Raw genomic sequence first — 27414 nt, 5'->3', positions numbered from 1 at the left:
TGGAGGGCTGGACTTCCTCATATGATAAAATATTTCTCCTATTACATTTATCTTGGCACCTAGCATAATCAGTAGTGGTGCACACATTGATTGTTTATTGAATTAATGAATTAATAATGATTATTTTAGAGGCATTTGGGGCATTTAACTCATCCTAACCCAAATGATATTTTCCCGCTCCCCTTATTATAGTGTGTGTGTTCCAAATGTCCCATCCCACAGACCTGTTAATATTTAATAGAAATGAAAAAAGAAAAAATACCTACTAACTCTTTCGATTTCACCCTTCATCATTGAATTGAAAAAGTATGTCATTTATAGCTGAAGAGAAATCGTCTAGATTTTGCTTTATATTAAGCATTCAACTTTTATTAGTCCTTAATGCTAACGTTAGACACCAGCCTGTTCATTGTCACATTATATCTTGTTTACACAAAGAATACATACATACAATCTTTATACATGTGCAGCAGTGCTCTCAGGCTTCATATCTCATATCTTCATGTTTCATATCTCAGGCCCTATCCAGACTGGGAAAGTCTTGGCATCTGAGATTATTCATCACCTTATTATTAAAGAAATCAGGGCTTGTCCAAGGGCTCTATATATCCCAGTGCAAACAAGGTGGGCTTTTCCTCTGGTCCTGAAGTTCAAATATGAAAGAACTACAGCATGAGAATCATGGGACTAAATGGTCCTCCAGTTCCTATGAAAACACGCAGCCAATTGGAGGTGGAAGTCAGTCCAGTCCAGTGTTCCCAGAGGTGAGAGAACCTAGGATTTCACTTCCCCAGACATTGACCAGCAAGAGGACCACCAGGGATATCATAGATAAAACCACTGGCCAGGGAGCTTCAGGCCAAGTCCTCTGTTCTCATTGATGCGAGCATCACAGCCTCTCGGTGGTTTTACCAACTGGTGGAATTTGTATTTTGAGAGTCCTCATTCCCTGGCATGAAGCAAACTCAAAGCATTATTATTCACCATTTGTCATCTGTTTGAGAAAGATGGTATGATTTGTTTACTTGTAATGAAGCTTGACCGTACCGCTCTAGGGACTTTTTAAAAAGAGGGATGTGTCAGCTTACAGATTTGTCCCATGAATGAAACCACAAGCAAATTTTCTCTTCTCCCCCATCCTCCCTTCCTCCCCATCATTTCTTCAGTGACCATCTGCGCGATATGTTACCATTGCCAGGCCGTCTTCAAGTGGCTTATCTAGGAGTGAATTCAGAAACTTCAAATTATAAAGGACACCCAGATAATTGGCCTGTTTTCCAAAGTATCTGTCCCCTGTGCTGCTGCCAGATTCCTTCTTAATGAACACATCCAGTGACAGTGGGATTTTTGAGCTTGTCCATATCCGTGAGAAAATGAGCTTTCCTGCTTTGTAACAGCTTGCGGCTCTGGGAAAAAAAAATGACAGCCATTGCACAAGTTTCCTTTGAATGTAGTTTTCTTTCCCATAAATGATACTTTGAGAATACACTTAAGGGGTTATTAGTTTTCTATTTCATGCTTGGCCTGTGTGTGAGAATAACACAGGCTGTCACTGCAGATTGGGAGCTAAACACGCTTTGTCTGGTTAATGTGAGCATTTAATATTTAGCTCAATTAAAAATTAACTGATGAAAGTACATGTCAAATGGAATTTGAAAATACCTTTTGGAAGAACTATCAAAAGGGCATGACCAATGAGTAAATTAGTGGTTTGAAAATGTGGGGACTTTGGGGAAATTTAATAGGAGTTGAGATGCTTCTTTGCTTTCAAACATCTTTACCTGTTTGGCTCAGCACAAAATTAAAAAGGATGCCCTCCTCCTTCTTTAGGACCCACTTGCATCTCTGTTTTCCGAAGGATAATTGTTTTGGGTGGACTTGATCATACATTTAAAGCAGACAGAATAGGAGATCAGTTATTCATTTATCCCCCACTTTTCTTGTTTTTTAAAGTGTGCTGTAGGCCAGACCCTGGGTCAGTGGGAAGTGGGAACGGGTTAGATGTGGCTTACAATCTGGGGCATGAGGACCATTAAGCAGCAGGTACAGTTAAGCAAGGGTAGAGCTGGGAGAGAAGAAATGCAACCACGGTAAGGTATTTGTTAGAGTCAAGGAAGTCTTCCCAGGAAAGGGGGTTGAAGGATGAGCTGCAATTAGCCTAGAGGAGTAGGAAGGAGGACCAGAGTGTGGCCAGAGTGTGAGAACAAAGGCCAGAGGCGAGAGAGCAGGTGGTGAGCTGCAGGGATTGAGGGCCGCCGGCCTGGCCTGAGTGAGGAGGCCAGATCACAAAGATGGTCTGGAGATGTACTGCCATGGAGGGCTGTGCTCCAGAAAGGTCATTCTGGGTCCACTTCATCCAGTTAATGAGACTGGGGAGAGATTCCTGACAGATAGGAGGTCAGCTCAGTAAGACTTGGGGCCTGACCTAGAGGATTGGAGTGGGGACAGCAAGAAATCGATAGCTTTGGGCAATGATTACAACCAGAGTAGAGGGATTTGGGGGAAGACCTAGTGATTGATCGAATGCTTCAAAACATTGCTCATTTCTTCTTCAATGTCAGTAATCTTCTTCTACAATCCTTTTGAAATGTGGTCCTTATTATGGTTATATGTGAGGGGGTTTTATCCTTATTTCCCATTCTCTTAAATTAACACTGCCTGGTTGAAAAACTTTATTTTGTTAGAATTCATATTAATAAATCCTCATTAACAACCAGTTAATAAAAGTGTATTTGAAGAATAAATTCAATTATGAAAAGCAGTGTTCATAGAATTTTCCTCCAGGTGAAAATTTTGCAACAATGATTTCTTGCCCTCATGGAGGATTTTAAAGTTTCCAAAGAAATTTCATATCTACTGGCCTATTTGATTTTCAGAACAAACCCTAGGCAAGGCAGCTATTATATTCCCACTTGTCTCTGCCTTCCTCTCCCCACACCTTTATTGTTATTTGTTTATCTCCTCCTCCCCCCCCGCACCCCCCCACCAAGAGAAAACTTTGCCTAACAAAGCTATGCGAGAGCCAGTAGTCAAGAAGAGCTGGTATTCATTCCCAGGCTGGAGTCTGTAGATATTTTTTTTACACTGTGCTGCCTGTCGGGGTGTGTTATCACAAGGACACCAGATTCCTCCATAGAAACTCCATAGATTACCAAGTATATCTAATCTTAAAAAATGTATCATCCCCTGCGTTTTATCTAAAAATTTTCAGAAAATTAAAATGTAGTCTTTTCTTTCAGGTTAGTTTTCCTTCTTTGATTTAGCTTTTGAAGTGTGTCTTATGTTTACCGCAGAGGGGCCCACACCTGCTTGTCATTTCATCCCCACACATTCACTCAAGAGCCCATGGGTGTGCATGTGAGGTGGGCAGTGGACTTGACCGTGTAATGCCTCCTTAGAGGACAGCAGTGTGATGGATGTGAGCGTTCTCTAAAACTCCACGTGGGAGCTCTGGAAAACAGCCCCTTTCAACAGGGGAAAGGTAGAATTATAAGAACATAGATGATGGTTGGCATCTAATTAGCAACCCATATTTTCAATGATTTTAAATTGATTTTTATAGATAGGAAATGGGGAGGAAAACATCGACGAGAGGGGAAACATCGATCGTCTGCCTCCTGCACACCCTCACGGGGGATCAAACCCGTAACCAAGGCATGTGCCCTGACTGGGGATCAAGCCGGCAACCTCTTGGTGCATGGGTCGGTGCTCAACCATTGAGCCACAGAGGCCGGGCTTTTATTGACTTTTAAGATTGGGCTTCTCTCTAGGTAACCAACATAAATTTGGCTAGCGAAGTGCCTATTGAATTTAGAAAAGGGGGAAGCTCCATCAGTAGGATTTCTAGAGTCTAAAGGTCATGTGGCTATGTGAGTAGGTTGAATCGCTTTTTTAAATTAACAGCTGAAAACATAGTGTCCCACCTTAAAATTCATATATGTATTAATATAATGCAGCCTACACATTAGTTTAAAATGGGTTACTATGCACAGTATAGAATTAAAGACCTACTATTTTTGGCTAAAATGTTTGGAGCACTTTTCCTTGTTCCCTATAGATCCTGTCATTTTCCCCAATTTTCATTAATCACGACATTGGTCATTGGCGACAGTCACTGAGAGTCCGGAGGAAGGAAGGAAACTAGCATGTTTGAACCCCAATATGTGCCAGACTCTGGGTGTAACACTGTTATGGACAGAAGATTATTTAACCCTGATAACCTCTCCTGAAGGTAGGAAGTGGAATTATAGATGAGGAAACAGAGGTTCTGCAAAGTCAAGTAACTTGGTCTCGGAAGTTTTTTAGGCAACCAGAGTGGTAACTGATGTCCTCTGCAACTTAAAGAAATCTTTAAACATTTAAAACAGAAACCTATCAAAATATATAACAATTTCAGGCACATAACTTTGGGGTCTCTTTAGAAAGCCAATTAGCTATCTTTGTTTTGGGGAGTAGGAGGTGGATTTTTAAAAGCTTTCCTAGTTTAAACGAAGAGAGAGAAACACTGTTTCTGTCTCTCTCCTCTTTGGCTCCCAAGCGTCTGCATAAATAGCCTTTGAAAAATAAGTAGTAAAAATTGCTTCATACCAAGACCAGACACCTGGTTCAGAAGCTCTCTAGGGGTCAGTGTGTGTGTGTGTGTGTGTGTGTGTGTGTGTGTGTTGGAAGAAGAGATCCACAGGGCGCTCCTGGTTCCAGAGAAATGATCTCACTGTCCAATTGTAACAAGCCTCCTGCCTTAATCAGAAGGTGGGAAAGTCTGCGGTTTTACCTGGGGTGTGATCCTCAGCCTTGGCCGTTCTTATTTTAGGCATGACCTCCGTGTTTTTTTCCCGAGTCCAGAAGTGGAATGACATGTTACTCAAGTTCACAAGATGATGAGTATCTGTTTTTATATTTGGCTGTAAATTTTATTCTACTCGTAAACAAACCCACCTTCAGCAACACGGGCATACCAGGGGAGAGTTATTTCCATCCCCTCGGTTTAATTTGGATACGTTTGGCTTAGAACAGCACAGTGTTTCCATAATAACATTTCCACAGGATGCTGCTCTGTTGATTCGCAGGGCTCAGGGAGTTTCACCATGGGCCAGGAAACTACTTTCTTAAAGAAACTTAAACATGAACTTCTGACAAGATAGGAAAGTCTTGCGAGGCTCCTTATGAAACCTCTCTCTCTCTCTTTTTCTGCTTCCTCATTAATTTAGGTATCTCTCTGTGCCATTACACAGGTATGGATTGAATATTTAACGAATTTGAAGTTCATGTGCTGAATAAGGAACTCAAATTCAGAAGAAAAAACTATTTTAAGGGCTTTGTTTAATAAAGTATGTATAAATAAAAATAAATCAATTAAACACTTCTCCCAGGCACAAGATGTTATGACTTTTAGAGTAGAACTTCATGGTATTTCGTAAGGAAGCAAAAAAGGAAGGGAAATTATTATTCAGGCAGAGGGACAATAGTAACCTTTCATTAAGCGAGACAGAGTTCAGCACCAGGTTCCCCAAACTCTGGGCTCTGCGTTAGTGGAACAGAACACGCCCCCAGCCATTTCCTCTCTCTTTTATGGATCAGACTGCTTTAAAAATGTTGGTTCAATAGAATCTGAAATGTCTAATTTATACTCTATAACTCAACAGTATACTATTTAAAAGGCTGCTTTATGTATTTTTAGAAATCCTTAAAGTCCTAATGACTTCAGATAATTAGGATCTTTGTTCTTGAAGGGCTTTAGATGGGACCCCTTGGTTATAGGGTCTGATCTCAGGACAGGAGGGAAGGTGTGGATTCTGCGCCCAGGATTCAGTGCCCAGGACTGGCTCAGTGGTTTCCAGTGCAAAGAGAAGAAAGCACCGACCCTTCTCTGCCCCATTTCTCCCTGAGAGTATTTATCATGTCCACGTGGAAGCGAAGAGCACCCGCCTGTCACCTGTATTGTAATTTCTGAAGAAAAGGCCTTTATGGCTGCAGAGTCCATGAACACCTTGCAGACCTCTGTTTAGCAGTTGTGATGGAACTAGGAAGTAATTTCAGCCCCTGCTCTGCAGAGAGATGTCACAAAAGTTCACATGCGAAAGGTCACACTGATTACTCATAAGAGCTTGCACATCATTCTTAACAGGTTTGCTTTTTAAAAAGACTATATATATATATTAGTAAATACATATAACATAAAGTTTACCCTGTTAGCTATTTTTAATTGCACTATTCAGTGGCATTCAGCACATTCACATAGTTGTGCAACCATGACCACCATCTACCTCCAGAATTTCTTCATCACCCCACACTGAAGCTCTGTGCCCATTAAACAGTAACTCCCCATTCTCTCCTTCTCCCAGCCCCTGGTAATCACTATTCTACTTTTTGTCTTTCTGAATATGACTTCTCTCTGTGCCTCATATAAGTGGAATCATACAGTATTTATCCTTTGTGTCTGGCTTATTTCACTGAGCATAATGTCCTCAAGGGTTATCCATGTTGTAGCATGTTTAGAATTTCATTTCTTTTAAGGATGAATAATTTTAAGGATGAATATATAGTTTCTCTTAAGATTGGTTATCATATTTTTCCAGTCAGTGGAAACACTAAATATAATAATCTGGTACTGCGTTGGTAACAGAAGCCTGCAAATTATTAGAAAAGTTATGGGGTGAGTCTAATTGTAAGAAAGAAGAGAGAAATGCTATTAAAACTGGTTCGAGAACTAAGAAACACAGCTGTCGGAGGCTCACTGCTGTGGGGCAGACAGTAATGGAGATGTCACCAGCCCGTGAGGTCATCCCTGGCTTGTGGCACGGGACCATCTTCCTTAGTCCTAATGATGCTGCTGGGTCTTCAAGATGGGGTGACTTTCCAGAGGAAGAGTTGAAGAGTTCAGGGAGGCAGAGTTATCGTTTCAGAAATATCTCCATTCCAAATGCTTAAAATTTTTAAAAAGGTTCGGCTTCAGTCATCTGAAAAATCCACTTATGTGAAATGATTCATTCCAGAATATAGTGAAAGAGAAGAAGCAAAGCAATCACAGTGTAGAAAGTGAAATAAAACAGAGGCTAAATGACTTGGAATGGCACCTGTTTACCTGTTCTATTTCTTTCCCTCCCTCACTTCTTTTTCGAGTAGAGAATTCACAGGAACGTGACTCTGTCACTATGGATGTTGTTATTTCTGGGGGAGTTTTTGCTGTATCGCTGCATCTAAATGACCCTCCCTGTGCAGGGCTGCATTGTTCGCATATTTAGAATAGCAGGCCTCTCCAGCTGTGGGATGCGTAGGGGCTGCCCTGCACCCCCCTAACTCTGAACATCTGCCTCATGGCTTCAATCCGAAACTTTGGTACAAGAAAAATGTGCTCATGTGTTCCTTCAGCAATCCCTGTACCTGCAGGGTTTCCTGGACGTGTTCTCTGGCATTGCAGAGGGCAGCCTCCTGGGGACACACATACACACACAAACAGAAATACTGCAACCCAGTGAGTTTTTCCTGAGGAAGTGAAGAGTGGCTTCCCACTTGGCCTGAGTCGAGACGGATAAGTAGGAGGCTCCCCCATGGAGAGTGGGAAAGGGTGCCATGTGCAAATAAACAGTGTAATAGGGTCTGACAAGAATGATACCAAGGTCAGTGCAACCAGAATATAGGGGGTATGGTGTAGAAAAGAATGAGGTGAAGCTGGGGGCTTAGCTGAAGCTGACTCCCCAGGGTCCTGTGTGTCTCCTCAAGGAACTTAGATTTGATCTTTCCTGCAGTAGAGAGCAGTTAAGCTGTCCAGCAGGGTAGTGATTTTTGTTTGTTGGCTGAGAGGGCAGCAGGAGGCTAGATGGGGCAGGTGTCCATCTTGGGATGGGCTGAGCAGCTGCACCTGGGCACCTGCCCCACTGGGGTGGCATGACTGGGAAGGGCGTTTCAATGGTAGAATCAGTAAAGTTGTTCACTGGAGTTGAGGAATATGGACATGATGGAATCATGACTTGGTCCTTAGTGCTTAGCACAGTGCAAGCACATAGTAGGTGCCCAATAAATGTTGACTGATTGACTGAATGCATGGATAGTCATTTTGCTATACTTCTGCATGAGTTATGGGTGGTGCTGGCAGCATTTGAGGAGCACTGAGGCTCTCCTGGTGGTAAAGCAGATGTTCATACAGATGTTCATAGGTGTGCGCTGTGTGCCAGATACTGTCTAAACATTCTGTCTACATTGATGCATTTGTGTCTTACAGCAGTCCCGGGAGGTTGGCACCGTTTTACTATCTTTCAGATGAGGTTTGGAGACGTGACTGGTTATAGCTGCTTCGGTGGTTGAGCTGGGATTTGAACCCAGGCATCTGCAGGGTACTTGGTGCTCTTAGTCACAGTACTCTGTCACCTGTCTTCTTCTGGAGCTTGCAGGAAGCCGCTTCGATCGAGGCCCCAGAAGCAATGACTCGGGCAGATATGAGCAGCGGCAGGATGCAGAAAAGCCTGTTTAGGAAACCATTTATCTGACGTAGACATACCATCTAAGATGACCTCGGAGGAATAACAATGGCCATAATAACAGCACCGCAGTCTTTACCCTGGCATAAGAAACCTGTTTTGTAATGAAAATGGAATTTTTCTGGGAAATAGTCCTAGAAAGAGATAGGCAGTTGAGATAAATTAACAAAATGTAAGCTGTAGCACGTCATGTTCTCTGTGTTTTTTCTTCCACCCTCACCTTCTCTGTTGTGTCCTTTACTTTGTGCACTTGCCATCTGTAGATTGGGCCACTGGGTCACAAAGGAAGAGAGAGATGTGTGTGCACCCAGAGGCAGATGCACTTCACCTTGGGTCTGCCCCTCGACATACCTGGCTGGCTAGGAGAAGGGTCCTTTAGGGTAAGCATTGCATTTGGGGTGGAGGCCTGTGGCTTTCTGGAATGAAGGGTGGTGAGTTGGTTTCCCAGGTGGCCCACGGGCCGGCATTGAGCTCCAAGGTGTTCAGGTGTGTGTGCCGTCATGGATCATTACAGCCCAACCAAAGCTGTGTTTTCATGTCACAGGTCAGAGTCATATAAAATAAACTCTTGTCATAACAAAGGATGTGGCCGCCAGATTACATCTGAGTTTGCCCCTGAGGACTCTGATTTTCATGTCAGTGTGGGGAAGGGATTCCATTTTTATGCTGATTCTAATTGGGGGTCTGTCTTGCTCTACCCCCCTCATAAATGGTGATAAATAGTGGTGGCCATAGCAGCGAGGAAGGAGAAAGAGTGAGGCCTGGAAACCCAGCCAAGATCTTTTGGCTCCAATTTTATGCAAATTCGCTGAACAGCATGCAGATGATTTCACAGTAGTACGGGGACCCAGGGACAAGTGCTCATCTGTTTCCAGCAGCCTCCCTGGGCTTTCGACAGTGGCCATTATTGAGGCCAGGACAAGTCCACAGTGAGGCAGGTTAAAGATGGTTTGGTGAGGAATGGTCACTCCATCAGCAGGCGCCACGCTTAGAATTTCATCATGACCAGAAGCTTGCCTTTCAGCAGCCTGCCAGTCAAGACTTCTATGTTTTGAGAACAAAAAAAGGTCAACAGAGAGAGAGAGACCTGATGTTTTTCTCAGTTTTTTGTTCCTCCTCTTGTCCCAAAGATGTTTCATGGTACAAGGCTATCTCCGTACACCTAAGCATCCCACACATATTGATTGGGCATTGACTCATTATAGGGCTCTGTGCTAGGCACGGAAGAAGGGCTCATGCATCATCCATACACTGTGTCTAAAATCTGTACTGTCCAGTATGGTAGCCACTAGCCCGTGTGGCTATGGGGCACATGATATATGGCTAGTCCAGTGGACTATGATTGAAATGTAAAATACACACCAGGTTTCAAAGACTTAGTATAAAAAGATGAATGCAAATATTTTATTAGTAATTTTTGTTAATTGCATGTGGAAATGATATTTTCAATATATTGGTTTAAATAAAATAAATGCGGCCACCTGGAAACTTAAACTTACATGTGTGACTCACATGATATTTCTGTTGGGCAGCACTGGTTTAGACTGCTAACCATTTTTTTGCACTGTGGTCACCTTTTTATTCCCATATTTAGATATAATAAGAGGGTAGAAAGATCTTTCTTTTTTGCATAGATGGGGTAGAGTTAAGACAGCTTCATGGCATCGTGTCATTCACTTCCAGGTTCTTGTTGATGCTGTTGTTGGTCCGGTGAGGTAGACAGGGAAGGGCTGGCCACATATGTGCAGGTGAGTATGCTGAGGTAATAGAAGGGAGCTTGCCCACCTGCTCTATGGGTTAGAGCCGGGAGTAGAATTTCAGAGTTTTGACTTCTAGTCCACTTCTGTTAGAAATATACTAATAATTACCCATGGAAATATTTGTTTGTGTTTTTGTACCAAAAGATAATAGGACAAAGTCCTCTTTAGAAGTAAATATTTATATGTGTTTATGTATTAAATGGACACAAGCATGTCCTGCAGCTGGCTAATGTGACACATTCACCAAAAACTGTAGCTGATTTTCAACGAAAAGGTTTGACTCACGTTGAAATTTTAGAACCATCAGGTCAAGGTCAGGCTTGGGTGGTAGGCATGTTGCCATGACAAGGATGTTTCTTCTGTTGGGAGTCAGTTATTGTCATGTAAAAATTCTTGGCATCATGAAGCAAGGTTGGTGGATCTCACCTGTCAGAAAGGCCTGGGATTGAGGTTAGTCCCCCACTGGGTGGACGGATGAGGCAGGTACCCTGGACCAAAGAGGCAAGGGATCAGATCCAGGAAGTCAGCACTGAGTTGTTTTATTTACAACACTTCTAACACCAGAGGTGCTACACCAACAGCCAGTTCTCCAACTCTCTGCCTATCAATGGGGTGTCCTGTAATTTAATTCGATTTTGACACTAACTACCTGGCATTAGCGTCAGACCCCACAATTGAAGGGCTCAGCCCTACAACACTGCCCCCACTTTAGAAACCAGTCAGAAGTCTGGGCCACTCATACTTCTGACTGACCCGCTATAAATCTCAGGTTTCCATGACCCCCTCCTCATGTTAGAATGGTTCACAGGACCCAGGAAAATGCTGTACTTACTATGACTGGTTTGTTATAAAGGATACAACTCAGAAATAGCAAAATGGAAGAGGTGCACAGGGCAAGGTATGGAAGAAAGGTATGGAACTCATTATCTTCTCATCATCTTGACCTGTTCACCCGTAGTTCAGGGGTTTTAATGGAGGTTTCATAAGGTAGGCACAATTGATCAAGACACTGGCCAATGATGATCAAGACTCCAGTCCCTCATCTCTCCCTGGAGGTAGGGAGGTGGGGTGTGGGGCCGAAAGTTCCAACCCTCCCATCATGCCTTGGTCTTTCTAGTGACCAGCCCCCATCCCGAAGCTAACTAGGGATGCAGGCCACCAGTCATCTCATTAGCATACAGAAGACGCCCATCACTCTGGAGTGTCCAACAGTCCTAGAAGATCTTATGTTAGAAACTGGGAACCAAGACCAAATATAACAAAAAATGCTCCTCTCACCCCTGACACTCAGGAAATGACAAGCGTTTTAGGAGCTCTGTGCCAACAACCAGAGATGAGAACCAGATATATATGTCTTATTATATCCTAATGTTACACCCAATATGGACAGAGGATGGGGAGCTACTCTTCTAGGGAAGAAGAGAGAAGCTGTCAAGGTCAAGAATAGGAGTTGGGCATGGCAGGTGAGATCAGCATAGTATTGTGGGCACTTAGGTCAAGGGCTTGATTTGTATCCTTCTAGCTCTCCCAGGAATTTGCTGCTTGGTGCACATCACACACCTCTGAGCCTCAGTGTCTTCATCTGCAAACAAAGGAGTTGGGTTAGGGCAGTCTCTCATGAGAACAAATTTGTGATTCTATGAGTTTTGAAGGCCACAGAGTTAGCAAGAATAGTATTACCTAGCTATCGGTGACAGCACAGGAATTTGGTTCTTACTGCTGTCCTTTCTTCTAATATACTTGGGGGCAGTGAGATTCATGGTAAATACCATCATTGGTCTGGACCGTTCAGTCGGCCCTGGTTGAGACAGGAGCTGGGTCTAGGATTACCTTACAGCTGAGCCAATACACAGGTATTGTAGTATAATATCTAAACACATTTAGACTTGGTCTTTCTTGGCTCTCTCTGCTCTCCCTATCCCTATACTTCCTTGTTATAATTATGTCTTGTTTTATATTTTGAGAGACTAATGTTATGCAGGCAGTAATTCCCCCACATTGATCATATCTTTTGTATATCACTGCTGTCCCCGATTATTTTCTCTGCCTTATTCTTCCTAAAAATTAAAAAGCCATAGATGAGTGATATACAATTTTAACTACTTTTCCTTTGTAAAGTCTGTATTTTTATTTCTTTGAGTGGGTGTGGGAGAGACAGAAGTGCTCAGATCTTGAGATAGCTTTGTGTTTTGTAGAGAAACACCCAGGAACACATTCATTCCCCCACGAAGGGATGCAGCCACCTCTTCAGCCTCATTATACCTTGCTGAGCTCTGAGAAACCTGGCATCGTTTCTGTTGGAATGAAAAGATTGGCAGAGCTGCCCTAGACAATAGTACTGTAAAACACTGTGGCAGAAGGTTTGGTCTACATACCAAGGCAGCCGGAGCATTAATTGCATTCTCTGAGATCAGGAAAAAGGTGCCAAGTTATTTTCTTCATGTTTTAAGAATGACAGGCTTTTGCTCTGCCAACTCATAGCATCGTGGCATCACATGGAAAGGAGATGCTAGATCTGAAAAAAAAGTGTAGAAGTGAGAAGTGAAGATGTCTGGTAGGCAGCTTGTTCTTAACACAGATCTAAGGACGAGCTGTTTCATCATTGGTACCTGTAGATGACCAGGAGCAGGTGAGGAAGTGTATCCATACATGTGCATGTTCTGTCAAAGCATTTTTCATTTTGAAATAGTACTTTAAATTTTGGAATGGGACTTTTCAAGTTGCCGGCTACAGTGTGATCCCATTTTCCTTGGTGTGTGGACTAGAGAAAAGGCGGTAATTGCTGTATGTACTTATTCTCCCCTTGGCCGTGAAAAAATACACACTCATGACTATTCCACATATCCAGGGTCCTCCAGACATGTCATGCAGCCATGCTATCCCCTGTTGTCCGACTGTCCCATGCAGTCTTTCCTTTGAGCCTATTGTTCCTTCCCTGGGAATACACTCCCTTCACAACCCACCCTCACACACACCACCCTAACACATGCACATTTCTTCCTGGTCACTCTCATCTCTGAACCTGGGGAGGACATTTCATCAAGAACTGCTTGTGATGACTTCACTAGGTTGGGCGGATTGTGCCTGAAGCAGGTGTTTGCCTGTGTGTTGGGGGTTTTCCTGGGCTGAACATTGTTATTCGGTGTAGCACCTCACCCTCCCTTCACAGCCCCCAAAAAAGAGAAGTACAAACATGGCTCGTGTTCAGGGTTTGAGTATGTTTTGGTTTAAAATGTTCAGTGGATCAGAGAGCATTTCATTCCGGGCAGTGCCCCTGGAGAAGTGTTTCGATTTCATGTGATAAAACCTCCTGTCCCATTCCCTCATATGGGGTGGGTGGTTGGGAGAGCAGCTGCCGAGAGCCTGGCTTGTCCCTGCAGGAAGGAGGGCTGGGTCCACCAGGACCTGGGGTCATCCGATGCACATGTCCTGTTCACACGTGGTTTAGAGCCCAGCGTGACCTTCTGGGCTTTCCCCGTCAGAGCGCACCTCCAACCCAGGTGAGGCTCCAGCAGCCATGAGGTTGTGGTACAAGAACTATCACTGATCTTACCTGTCGCCTGCCACAGGAGAAAGATGCGCAGATCATGAAAATCTGTCCTTAGGCCTGGTTTCCCACGGCACGCAGCAGAGTTCACTTTGCTCTCCTTGCGTGTGGTTAGAGAGCGCTTCGCTCACTCTGAAACCTCCTGCAGCAGAAGCCTTTGCTGACGGTCCCTCCTCCCACCTACACACACACACCTGTTGCACCCACAGAATCAAAGAGAACTGTGAGCCTCTCCTCAGTGTCCTATCTTGGGGCTGAAGAACCATTCAGTTAAGATGTCGCTTGGTGAAAATCGTCTTTCGTGGCCTTCTGTCAAAGACCGTTCATCTGCTGCTGGTTTACAGGGCAACTGCCTGGGGCCACACAGTAACCCTCCCCTCAGTGTGAGCCCCACGCTTTAGTGTCGGAAGGCAACTCCCAACCTAGGAGTGTGAGTGTGAGTGCAACACAGAAAGTCTGGGTTCGTTATTAAGTATATTGCACAATTCAGAAGGAAAGCCTTTCTAAAATGTTGTATCTTGTTTCAGTGTTCACCGTAGTGTATTAGCTTGCCGTTCTTTTGTATCTAGGATGACCATAAAATTTATCATCCGGGCTGGGAGACTTGTGAGAGTGAAAAGTGGTGTTCCTAATTATTCCACGGGGCCAGCAGGGTAAACAAGATGGTCCCAGGCAAGCTGGCCCCTATGGTAGTAATCTGGACAGATCTTTCTTATCTTTTTAGGGATTGGGCATGATCATGATTAATTTTTGGTTTCGTACTGGGTCCTCGCATTTTTGTGAAAAAACAAATAAGCTTTTTGTAGGTGCCTGTGTCATTATAAACCACTCTCCAAACACATGCCCTGGAACCACTCTAATCGCCCTGTCTAGTCTTTCCTTAGGTCTTAGCCAGACCCTGCGTTTCCACCCGCACGATGCACCCACATTGCACTTTCTCACTGCACTGCTCTCCGTGAGCTCTGCACTGATTTAAAATGTCTTCCAGCCTTCTGGACTCTAACCGAACTTCCTTCCCATGGGATTCTTCTCTTTTAGAAATTCATTTTTTTGTTTAGGAGTCTAAGAATAGGATGAAGAGATATTAGCTAGATTCTGCATCTGTCTTAGTAAGGTTGCCTTCTATCTTTCCTACATGAGAAAGAAATGCATCTAAATGTCCTTTCAGCATTTAAAAAAAATTGTTGAAAAAAAATACCCGTGACTACCTTGTTTGATAGCGTGACTGAAGGGTTTCAAATGAACTGAGTTAGTCAGAGGTTCTTTGCTCACCTCTGTGCTGCAGACTGTGCTCTTTCCAGGGCTGTCACCGGTTGGAATAGGCTTCTCTGGTTTCAATTGCAAACGCCAAAGAGGGTGGGAGCTCTGTCTGTTTTACTGTCTGTAAGTGATGCCCGGGCAGGGCTGTGGACACCTAGTGAGTCTTGGTTTCCATGCGAGCAATGATCTGTTGAAGAGCCTCTGGCTGTAGGTGACAATAGCTGTCCACGTTCCCATCAACACCGTCTTACGAGTCTTTGATAAGAAGAGTGATGACTTTTTTGAAAAATGTAGAATGATTTTTTTTTTACCACCATGAACTTCCAGTCCAAGTAATAATTATACATATTGGGGATTATTTAGAGAGTCTTTCAACAAATAAAGAAGAATGGAAACCAAGAATGTGATACTGGAAGAAAATCAGCTTCATCTTACGAAGGAACTCTTGAAAACCGTATCCACTTGTTGCTTTTGTGGCACTTTTCAATCTGCAGCTAAATTAGGCCACAGGAAAAGGACAGCGGCCATCAAAGAGGCAGTGGAGTGGGCAGGGTTCTTTCTCTTTGTGGAAAACTGCTGTGGGTGCTGAGGGTAGAAGTCAGGCTTTGGTTCCACGCAAAGGTGGGAAGGTTTGGTCTTGAGACGCCGTCTCTCTTCTGTGGAGGAGTTCGCAGCTGTGGTGCTGCCTTATCAACATCTCCGAGGCGTTTGAAATGTGTTGATAAAGACCTGGGAAGGAGAGACGGGCGGGATGAGGGTGTGAGTAAGAAAGAAACATTCATCCTACACGGTGCTCATATCTCTTCTTGTTTTTGTAGCTGTGGTGACTGAAGGTTAAACGAGCTAGGTTATTCGTTTCCATTGCCTTCTACCAAATAGAAGTATTTATATGAGTCCTCCATTATTTTATTCCCACTGAGTGAAACTTGAGTTAAGCCTGGGAGAGGAGAACTGTCTGAAACAATAGGTGTATTCCCTCTTCTCGCCTGTGTTCGTTCTCTCTCTCTCTCTCTCTCTCTCTCTCTCTCTCTCTCTCTCCTGTGGAATTCCAAAAAGTTGAGCTCCCCTTCTTATAAATGAGGTGTTTTCTTTACTTCAAGTTAAAAACCAGCTTTAGGCATTCTCTTTTGCTTTGAAAAACATGTCCTGGGGGAATATGTTGAGTAAATGGTTTGGAGGGCCCTTTAATACTTACTGTTTACTCTCCTCCATCCTCACAGCCTCAATATCACCTATATGCAGCTGATTCTCAAATGGGTATTTCTACAAACTCCTGTCCTGCTTCTATACTATCCCATCTTTCCACCTGGATTTCCTGCTGGCAGCTCAAATGTAACATACAATCAAAATATTTAATTCAGGACTAAACTCATTATCCCTCCAAAACTTTCCTTGGACTCAACAGTGTCTCTTCACATCCCCACCATTCTCCTGATCACCCCGGCTCAAAACTCAGGATGCATTTTTACTGTTTCTGCTCACTCCCTATGCAGGGAGACAAGAGCCCTGTCATTTCTCCATTCTTTCCTAATCTTGCTGCCACCACCCTTGCTAATTCTTGCCTAGGTGATTTCAGTAACTAACTCCAGTTTCTCCTCGCTCCAGTTTACCTATGCTTTGTAACAGATTTGATTAAAATTCTTCCCTGGTTAAAAAGAAAAAAAGAAAAAGGCTTATCCTCCCTTGTAAGACAAAGGAGCCTAATGCTCAAGTTCCTCTCTGGCTGAGAATTTTCAGTGTCCAGTGGTCCCTGCTACTCCTTAGCAAGATTTATTATTCCTTAAACCCATCTTGTCTTCTCTGCTCTGGGATATCCCGCCTCCTCAGCCCCCCACCCCCCATGCTGTTTTTGCATAGAATGCTCTGCTTCTGTCCAAGGTTTGCAAAATTCTTCATCCCTTAAGGCTCAGACCTCCTGGATGAAGGTGTCCCTGTTGGGTGCCCCCACTGACCTCTAAATCTCTACCACCCTTTCTGCCTTTTATGTGCCTCCCTTCCAAGCTTCCTGGCATGCTCTCTGATATTGTGTTGGTTGGTATATACATGTTTGCTACCCTTTTTTCCTTCCTTTCCTAAGTTATAAATGTGTTGAGGCCCAGAACCATGTCTTCTGCATTTGTATATCCACCACCATGCCTGAAAATGGTCTGGCATTAGTTAAGTGCTCAATGATATTTGCCGAATGAATGAATGAATGAAGTATAGTGGCTTTGCCATCTCTCACTTTGACTTGTTCATGTCTCTCCTAGATTCATTCATTCATTCATTCATTCATTCATTCAACAATTACACATGGAAAGCCTGCTACAGTGCTAAACATTGGATACATCATTGAACAAAGCAAAGATCTTTTCTTTAAGGCACTTATATTCTAGCTTCTACCTAAGATTCACAACTTTGCCTTCACCCTACTCAGCTCTTGAAAAAACAGGAAGCAGTTATTTTAAATGTCCTTAACTTTATATTTTGTTATTCTGTGACTAAACGTTACAGCCAAAAGCACTATGCCTTCTAGTTGGCTTGTAACTTTGAGGATCTGGTTTTTAACATTGGTTACATATCCCAGGGGCTGTGAGGGTGTTGAGTACTTCTTTCCCCTGCCTGACTGTTACATCAAATCATTTTGCAAATTGCTCTGAAATAGTGACAAAAGTCTCCTTGATTCCTGTCTGCAGCACTGACACTTTTTCTAGGCTGCTGTCGGTCGACTAGTAGTAAGTCTATGCTCCTCTTCCTTTGGTTATTTGCTACCTGAGATAAAACAAAAGCACAAACAAACCAGCAGTAAATTACATCCTGGCATCAGTAAGAATGGAAAACAACTGGTTTTCAACGTTTGGTCTGTATGTTATGGATAAGGAAGAACAAACTTGGTTGTATTGATACATGAACATATGGTCGTGTTAATGGCAAGCACATTAATGAAGCATGTGCCTGAACTCTTTACTGGATCAGTAGCCTTCTTTACTTGTGATTTTCAATGACTGTTGGTCACACGCACACAAACCCAGAATGTTCTCCCGTGCCATCTTCATGTAGGACTCCACAGCCACGAGTTCTTTTTTATTGTAGCTGCAGTGAAACAGTATTTGGGAAAAGATACTGCTTTCCATGCCAAAACCTAACCATTTTGTTTTCAAATTCCTGAAATCTAAAAAAAGAAATCTTGGTGACATAAATGTTCCAAATTCAAAATATCCAAAAGTGAACTCATCAACTTCCTCCCTGAGCCGGCTGTTCCATGCCTGTTCTGTCTGGTTAATGATATCACCATCCACCCAGACAGAGCCCAAACCCTGAAATCATTTTGAACTCAGTTTTCTCATCTGTGAGACAGAACTTTTCTGGATGATCTCTTAAGAGCCTTTCCAACTCTAAAAATCCATAGTCTACCTTCTGTGATTCCTTCTTCACACATATTCCCCACACATCTGAATCTCATCTCTGAAATTTCTCTCACCTAGGTCCCCTTCTTTCTTTTTCTTCAATATTACTACTGCTGTAACTCAACTTCTCCTTACTTCTTAACTATTCTATAATCTCTCAGCCAGTCTTCCTGTCATTTTTTTGAAATTTATTTTTAAATTGACATACAGTAAAAGTCACTTACTGTTTACCGTTTGGCGAGTTTTGACAAATGTTTAGAAACATAACTGTGGGGAAACAGGGGACTTGGTTGGAAAGTCTGTAAGGCGGAATCTCCAAAAGGCCAAAAGCCTCTAGGGCAGCGGTTCTCAACCTGTGGGTCGCGACCCCTTTGGCAGTCGAACGACCCTTTCACAGGGGTCGCCTAAGACCATCCTGCATATCAGATATTTACATTATGATTCATAACAGTAGCAACAGAGTTATGAAGTAGCAACGAAAATTTTATGGTTGGGTCACAACATGAGGAACTGTATTTAAAGGGCCAGAAGGTTGAGAACCACTGCTCTAGGGGGATTTTGCCAAAGGCAGCAGCCCCTGCCTTGACTTTTCCAAACAAGTCTGAGCCCCCAGGTGTTTTACTGGAATCTCTATGTTTAGTCTTTAGACCCGACCTCGTAGAAGCATGTGTCTTCTCAAGGATGCTTACCCTGTTGATAGTATCTAATACTTGATTTTAGTTCAGGCTGTTGTTACAATAAAAGCCTAAAAAGGGAGGCTGTTTGGTTGCTATAGTGAAGCTGTCCCTTAGTCCTCTCTTTCACAGAAACATGTGTCAGAGTACTCCATTCATTGGTCGCTCAGGGTCTGCTGGTCAGTCCCGGCACATAACCACCACTGTAATCAGGACACAAAAACAGTTTCTAGCTCCTGGAAACCTCTGACTCTTCTCCACCCATGGTGAAGATATGTCTTTTAATTGGTCTCCTTTTCTTTGAGCACCAGTTCCCAACCCTTCCATTCTCTTTGTCAGTGCCCTAATATCTACCTGTTCTAATCCCTTACTTTCTCTGAGCTTCCATTTCCTTGTTAGTATATGGCTGGGCAAGACTATGAAATTATTAGCCTAAAGAATTCTAATACTTTCTAAGAAGGGTGGTTCCTGAAGAGGACCCTTTGCCTTGCTAATTTGAATGATTGATGGGGAAACCAGAGAAGCAGTAAGTTGCAGTGAATGAGAAATGGTGCCCTGGAACTATTGGGGTAGGAGAGAAAGAAGAGAGGGAGAGAGAACAGCCACCACTAGGAAGAAAGAATTGGGGGAAGAGGGTGTTTGCAGAGGAGGCTTAGGAGGAGAGTAGCTGTAGAAGGTACCCTCAGGAACCCTGCATTAGAGACTTGCATTCCTTCACCCCCCTTAGAGCTGGAGAGGGTTATTTTTGAATGGGTCTCCACATTGAAAAGGGGTCAGGAGACCCAGATCCACAGTGGGAACAATAACCTCTACTCAATGGTGTTATCACGAAGGTTTCACGAGGCACGCTGTGCTGGCAGAGTTTGGGACATGGTTACCTTCTTCCCGTGGTTCTGTGCCATCTCCAACCTCTCCTTTAACATTCCATCCCTTACTCCCAAATTGCCTCAAATCCTAATCTTTTTCCCCCAGCAAAGAAAGTAAGGGTTTAGTTTTAGGAAGTGGCCCATGCCTGGAGACAGGTGAGCTAATGCTGGAAGACCTGCTCCCCAGTGGCTTCCAGGGGACGGGTTCTAAAGGGGAAGAATCATAATCATGGTGACTTGAGGAGTTGGAGCCCAGTGAGGGCTGTGGCCTCTACTGATTGGTCAGTGCTAGGATGGGGGGAGTTGATCAGTGCATCTGGGCCTGATGTCAGCCAAATATTCACTCTTTAACTTGGTATTCAGGGACCTCTGGGCTGGCACCAAGCTCACCTCTCTCTCTGTCCTCTCCACTTCCTGACCCCTCTCTGCTCCCTCTGCCCCCATCTTGGGCTCCAGCTGTGTTCAACTCTGCTCTGTTGAATCCTGTTTCCCCTTCCATCAGAATCAACCTCTCCGTTGTTTACATTCGCTTTCTGTTTATATAAAGCACAATAGGTTTGTACCATAATTATTCATCTATGTCTCTGGCATACCCTGGGAGCTGTGTAAAAGGTTCTCAATTCTTATCTGGTTAAATGAAATTAATTCCTTAGTCATGACAGAAGGCATGGTCTTCTACATTGTGCTCTTACTTTTATATCAGGTAGCCTGCCTGCTATGGGGCGGGTTTTTCTCTTCCAGGTTCCTGTTCTCAAACAGCTGTCATATGGATCGAGCTCCTCAGGTGACCCTTTTTAAGACACAGTCCAGATATACCCAGAGTAGATGGGCGTCCCTTCCCCAACAAAGCCAGGCTCCCCACTGCCCCTGCACCACTCCACATACCCGTCAAATACTTTGCGTGCTGTCAGATTTACATTGTCAGAGAAGACAGGGACCATAAGGATGTACTTGCTCAATAAAGCTCAGTGAGCTCACTTCCAGTATCTTCCTCCAAACCTAGGCTGAGATGCAGCCTCCCCTGCCCCCAGATTGGCCTTCCCCATGAACCCTCACCACCTTCACATCCTGATCCCTGCCCTGCACGATGAGTCTGTTTCCAGATCCAAGCTCAGAACTCTGTCCCTGTGTAAGAGCCACAGCACATGGCTGGTGTGGGTTCAGTCTGTGGCCCACATAAGTCTCAAGAATACTTCTTGCCCGCTGGCATGGCTCAGTGGTTGAGCATCAACCTATGAGCTAGGAGGTCACAATTTAATTCCCGGTCAGGGCACATGCCTGGGTTGTGAGCTCAATCCCCAATGTGGAGTGTGTGGGAGGCAACCATTCAATGATTCTTTCTCATCATTGATGTTTCTATCTCTCTCTCCCTCTCTGAACTCAATAAAAAATATGTTAAAAAAGAATACTTCAGTCCAGCACCTCACCATCAATCCCCCTCCCCGTCTTGTATTTGCATGTGTACCCCCTCCCCCAGATTGTGGCGAGGGTGATACCTCCTTGCCCTGCTACACATAAAGCTGTGCATCCTAGGGGCCATGTCAGGAGACTCACAAGGGCCCTGCCACCCCGGGGCTCGGTTCCTGAGGTCAGCTGGAGAGAGAGCACAGCAAGGACAGGGCCCCACCGACGTTTCTCTTCCCACCAGCCCATCTCCAGGGCAGTGGTCTCCAGCAGCGAGCTACAACCCTCACTCCTTGCCAGGGGAGCAGAGTACACACAGCTCCTGGAGGAGTGAAAGGTTCCCTTAGTGGTATTGGTTTTTCCATTTGTAAAGAATCCTCAGTCTGGCCTCTGCCCTCCAGCTGCTGCCCATGTGCCCTCCTGGGCCCCGTGGGTGGTGTCGCTGCAGGTGAGCAGGCTGGTCAGCACTGAGAGAGCGAGGTGGGAGCCTGGCTTGTGGGACCCCTGCTCCTCTGCAGCCAGTTGCCAGCAATACCTTTTCCCCCTTTCCTGGTGTCTACACTCACTGGAGTGGAGCCAGGTAGGAGCCAGCCTTGTGGCCTTCCCGAGTCTCATAGTCTGGAGCTAGAGCTGCCTACGCCTGACTTGGGGCCAGGAGAGGATGGTTTTGAGTAAAACCCCACATTTCTCCCGTCCTCATCCCAGAATTCACTGCAACCAAAAATTTCGTCAAGATGTCCCCAGGCTGCTTGACAATAAGATACCCCACCTACTAGGGTAGCAGAGATCTCTGCTCTGAAATTTTATGCTCTTGAGTCAAGGATGTGAAGGTACCTTTCTTGGACTTAAACTTTCAAAATAATGAACTCGTTCAAAGTCTCCATTGAGTGTTGGGAGCCTGGCATGTAACCACTGCAGAACCTGCGTGTGGCCAGGCCCCTGGTCCTCCCACTGGAGCAGCTGGCCCTGGGCCTCCTGGCAAAAGCCCCCTGTTGAGCATGACCCTTGTGAAGAGTCTGGGCACCTTCGGGACAACTCAGATCCTGGGCATATTTACTTCTGGGGTCCCCAAGTAGGGGAGACTGTGATCAGTGTGACATTTGGGTCCCTGCAGGATTCTTTGTTTGGGGGATTCTTAGGCTTCCCAGTAGGGAGGGGCCCGTGGCTGACGGTCAGGCTCCTTCCCTTTCTAGGAGCACCTGTACCCTCAACTCAGCCCTGACCTCATTCATCTCCCTCACAGCCTCAGTGAGCACCGCGCCCACAGGCGGCCCCCAAGGCCCTTACCTTAAAAAGGAATAGGGGCATCTTGATCAACTTTTTGGTTGCTATAGACTGTTTCTGTCTCCACAAAATTCATATGTTAAATCCTAACCACCACCACCACCCTCCCTTCATCCCAGCCATGTGATGGTATCAGGAGGTGGGGCCTATGGGAAGTCATTAGGTCATGAAGGTGGAGCCCTCATGAATGAGGTTAGTACCTTTGTAACAGAGCTCCAGGGGTGAAGACAACGAGAAAGGCTGTCTGGGAACCCAGATATCAAACCTGTGACCTTGGACTCCCCAGCCTCAGAGCTGTGACAAAGTGCTGTTGTTTATAAGCCACCCAACCTTTGAGATTCTGTTCCAGCAGCCGAGCAGACTATAACACAGGGGTTCTCGACTCCGGCCGAACATTGAAATCACCCAAGGAACATTGAAAAGTCCCAGTGCCCAGGCCATATCTCAGACCAATTTAATCAGAACATATGGGAGTGGAGGGTGGAACTCGGAATTAAAGCTCCCCAGGTGCTCCCCGGCCAAGGCTGCCAACATCGCATTTCCGAGCATTCAGCGGCACATCGGTACCCCTTTTGTTGTCCTGCTGCGGTGACGGGACAAAAGCTGGATTCTGGTTGCCCAGAAAAGTAGGGCTTCTTTTCTCTCACTGCAGAGCCTGGAGTCAGATTTTCCATTGGAGTAGGAAACAAAGGCCAAGTTTATTTTAGAAGCTCTTGATCTACCTAGAACTAGGAAGTGTAAAGACTCCCGTGGGAGCAGTTTATTCTCACATTTGAATGCGTCTTTGCTTCCTCGGAACCAAGCCTTATGGTTTGACCCATTACCAAAGGAGCCCTAGACTTCCTAGGAATAGGATTGAACGGGAAAATCTGGGGCCGTGCATTGGGTGACTGGGACAGTGATTGAAACACTTTTTTCCCCTCTCACCATGCAGTGAAAAGTGACGGGGAGACCACAAGTTTTGGTAAATGGCACCCTTGTCTGTGGTGTTTCTGGGTTGGGATGCGCATCTTACCAGCAGGAGATTATTCCTGGCTGGTCCTATCCAGGGATTATTTGTTTAAAACTTAAAAAGAAGAAGAGCAGGTCAGTACATTTGTACCCAGTTAGCCACGCAAACATTTTTAGGCTAAGAAAATAAACAACGAAGTTGGTGGTTTGTTTTATTACGAAACAGGTCGCGTTGCACAGGCAGGAGTCTAACTCCCAGACTGGAAAAGGTTAATTATTCTGGTCAAGGAAGACTAAAGACTCGAAAAGCTCTACTGTTGGTTGAATGTCACTGAAATCAGAAAGAGATCAGTTTGATAGCTAGCGGACCAAAGACCTCTAGCAGTGACACGGAATGTTTTTAATTCGGAGAGATGGGCTTTTCAGAACTCTGCAAATTACATTTGTTTTGGCATTTGGTGTTTTTGTTGTCATATTTATTGCCTTTAGTTCTTAGTGGGAGTAGTTTTCTGCTCCTAATTACCCAAAGGCAAGAAAAAAAGAACTGGAATTAAAAAAAATGGGGAGGGGAAATATGTCTTGAAAGTTTCATTAATTGCAAAATGAAATTAAATAGAGCGTTCAATAAAAGTACTTCTCAGAACCGATGGAGGATTTCTCAGAAAGAGCCCATTAAAGCTGGATCCTCTAAAGCAGTGGAAATCCCAGGAACAAAAGCCAAATGCCTGGGAATTGAGTTTCAGAAGAATTTTTGAATTGGTGCAGCTCGGTAATTTACAAAACGGAATGGAATCATTGACTGTTCTAAAATCTGCTCAGCTAAAATGGCATAATACATTTAGATTACATGCACCATGCACGTTCAACTCTTGCTGTTATTGTATGTTTTACTGCCATTTATTAAGCATTTTTCTGTGAGCCAGGGCCTGTGTTTTGACATTCATGATCTTACTTTTGATGATTACAAAGATTCAGTGCCTTTCGTGGGAGTCATTAGTAGATTATGGAAGGGACATAATGCCGACTCGGTGTTTCTTTAGTGACATTTGAAATGTTATTTAGATATATGCTGAAGCTGACCTTGAAAATAAAATTCCATTCCATTCACATGCTTTACAAATTGGACCTCCATTCGGGAGGGAAAAGGAAAAGTTAATGAAGGAAGTCAAGTTTCTTATTCCTTAAATCATGGGCTAACGTGGGTGTTTGGGACTACCATTTCCAAGGTCACAGTAGGCTGTTGCATGCCTATCTGGGTTTCTGGAGATTGGAAGCAATTTTGATAAACTTTTGATCCTTTGGCAAATGAGGCAAATAACTACTAGTTGCAGTTCATAGATTGGAATTTCAGCTTAAAGATAATCAGAATTTCACCTTAAACTTCATCAAAGAGTGACCCGTAGCTTAACTTACTTAATTATACATGTCAAGAACTTGGGAGAACAGTCCTATGTGAAATGAATTGTCAGGTACTATTAATGCACTTTTAATCAACTCTAATCTTTAATTTACCTGCTCAGCATTAAGCTCATCTTACCTAATGAGGGCTGTGGACTACATCAAACGACAAATAGCATACTTAGTTAATATTGATAGGAAATCTGATACTATTAATTACTGCTATGGACTAATTTGAGTTCACTCTTTGCCATTAGACATTCTTGTTGGTATTTATGTTGAAAAATGAAATAGCTTAGGGAAATTGTTAACTGACTGTTGCATAGGGTGATAAAAAAAATTACAACTCCCAACAGCCAGATAAACAACGCTGACCTATGGTGGATGTACTGTCTTCGTTCTTCTGAGTGTTAATATGAACCTCTCTGGTTTGTGGATGTGCCTTACAGTAACAATTGCTGTCATTTATTTACTTTTATTTGAAGATAGTTTTAAAAATTGTGGTAGTTTTAAAAATTATGTGATATATATTTATATATATATATATATTTTACTATTTTAACCATTTTTAAATGTACAGTTTAATCACATTAAGTATATTCACATTGTTGTGCAGTCATCATAATCCTCTATCTCCAGAACCTTTTTCATTTTCCCAAACAGACACTCTGTACCTATCAGACACGAAGTCGCCAGGCTTCCCTCCCCAGCCCCTGGCAACTGCCATTCTACTTTCTGTCTCTGTGAATTTGACTATTCTAGGGACCTCTTTTAAGTGGAATCCTATTTGTGGCTGGCTTATTTCACTCAGCATAATGCCTTCAAGGTTGATCCATGTTATAGTGCCCAAATTTCCTTTGTAAAGCTGACTAATGTTCCATTGCATGTATATACTGTTTGGGTTCATTCCAAACAGTGGAGTTGTTGTAGATGTAATGCCAATTGGTTTTCCAAAATGGTTGGATGAATTTACACTCCCACCAGGTGTGCATGAGAGTTCTTGGTATTTTGCATAAACTCCAAACTTAGGCTTTTTAGTCTTTTTATTTTAGCCATTCCAATGTGTTCATAATGCTATCACATTGAGGGTTTTGTTTTTATTTGCATTTCTCTCATTACCAATTACTGATTACTATTGCTTTTTATATATTTAATGAACTTCCTCTTTTGTGACGTGCCCATTCAAGTTTCTTGCCCATTTTTCAACTGTATTGCCTATCTTTTCCTTTTGGAGTTGTAGAAATTCGTATCTCCCAGACTGAAATCTTCACTCGTCATATGTGTTGCAGATATCTCCACCTCCTCTGTGACTTGCCTTTTCACTCTCTTAATGGCAAGAGGTTCTTAATTTTAATGTAGCCTTATTTATCACTCTTCATTTATGGTTAGTGCTTATCGTGTCCTGCTTAAAAAATCTCTCCTATCCCAAAGTCATGAAGATTTTCTCGAATATTAACTTCTGAGAGTCTTACTGTTTTGCCTTTCACATTGACATTTATATATTGCACCTGGAATTGACTTACATGAATGTTAAGTTTTATTTTTTCTCATGTGGATGTCCAATCAACTTGGCCCAGTTTACTGGGGGAAAAAACTTTTTCCTAATATCCTGCAGTTAGAATTTTCAAGAAGTAGGTTCTGAATATGAGGGGTCTGATTATGAGCTCTCTATTCTATCCCCTTGGTCTGTTTGCCTACACCTGTGCCTGTGACACTTGGTTTTACTTTTTATAGCTGTAGAGGTCTTGACATCCAGTGGAATAAGTTCTTTGCCTCACTTTCTTTTCTTGAGGTGTATCCTGGCTATAGTTGGCATTTGGGCTTCCCTTTTGGGTCAGTTGATCAAGTTCCACAAAAATACCTTGTCCTGAAAAAATGGGTATGTAGTAGAACCAGTCACCATCCTCCTCTCCAATGGCTCCTTTCCCTGTTACTGCTCTCTCACCAGGCAAGGGGGCAGCGTGAGAAATACAATGGGTGGGAGAAAGGGCACACTTTCCAGCAGCGGTTATGGGAGGACTTGCTGGTTCCCAGGGAAGCTGAGTCCTTTAGGATCAAACTTCAAGTTGTCTGTTTGCTGCTCTGTTTGTCAGCAAATGTTAATAGTGCCTTTTATGTGTTGGGCATACTTCCTGGTGCTAGGGAACAAGACCGACAATTCCTTGGTCTCATAGAGCTTAACTCTAGCAGCAGAGAAAGTCAATAAACAATTAAATATAAAATTTAATGTTGAGAAAACAAACAAAAAACTTATAAACATACTAGACAACTCTGGGGAAGACAATAGTCGCTACCAGACGGGAAGGGAGGTAGGGGGAGGTAGAAATGGGTTAAGGTGGGGGAGGGTGTCAAATATATGTTGACAGAAAGGGACCTGACTTTGGATTGTGGGCACACAATGCAATATACA

General features: G+C 43.7%; 1 protein-coding gene across 9 annotated transcripts in view; it reads left to right on the top strand.

Moving 5' to 3' along the window:
• Positions 1-27414, top strand: part of BCL2 (BCL2 apoptosis regulator) — a 166025-nt gene that overhangs the window by 10001 nt on the left and 128610 nt on the right. The window contains exon 4 of one of the 9 annotated variants that reach the window (XM_059706282.1): positions 8219-8736. The exons of 7 other annotated variants lie outside the window; for them this stretch is intronic. In XM_059706282.1, coding sequence (XP_059562265.1) covers positions 8219-8260 — 42 coding nt within the window. In that variant the 3' untranslated portion in view covers positions 8261-8736. Of the gene's footprint in view, positions 1-5207; positions 5312-8218; positions 8737-27414 lie in introns of those variants that run through there. One more of the 9 variants, XM_059706281.1, reaches the window with a different exon arrangement.

The sequence above is a fragment of the Myotis daubentonii genome, chromosome 8 (assembly GCF_963259705.1).
Source record: "Myotis daubentonii chromosome 8, mMyoDau2.1, whole genome shotgun sequence".
NCBI lineage: Eukaryota > Metazoa > Chordata > Mammalia > Chiroptera > Vespertilionidae > Myotis > Myotis daubentonii.
This window is presented reverse-complemented; position numbering and strand designations above follow the sequence as displayed.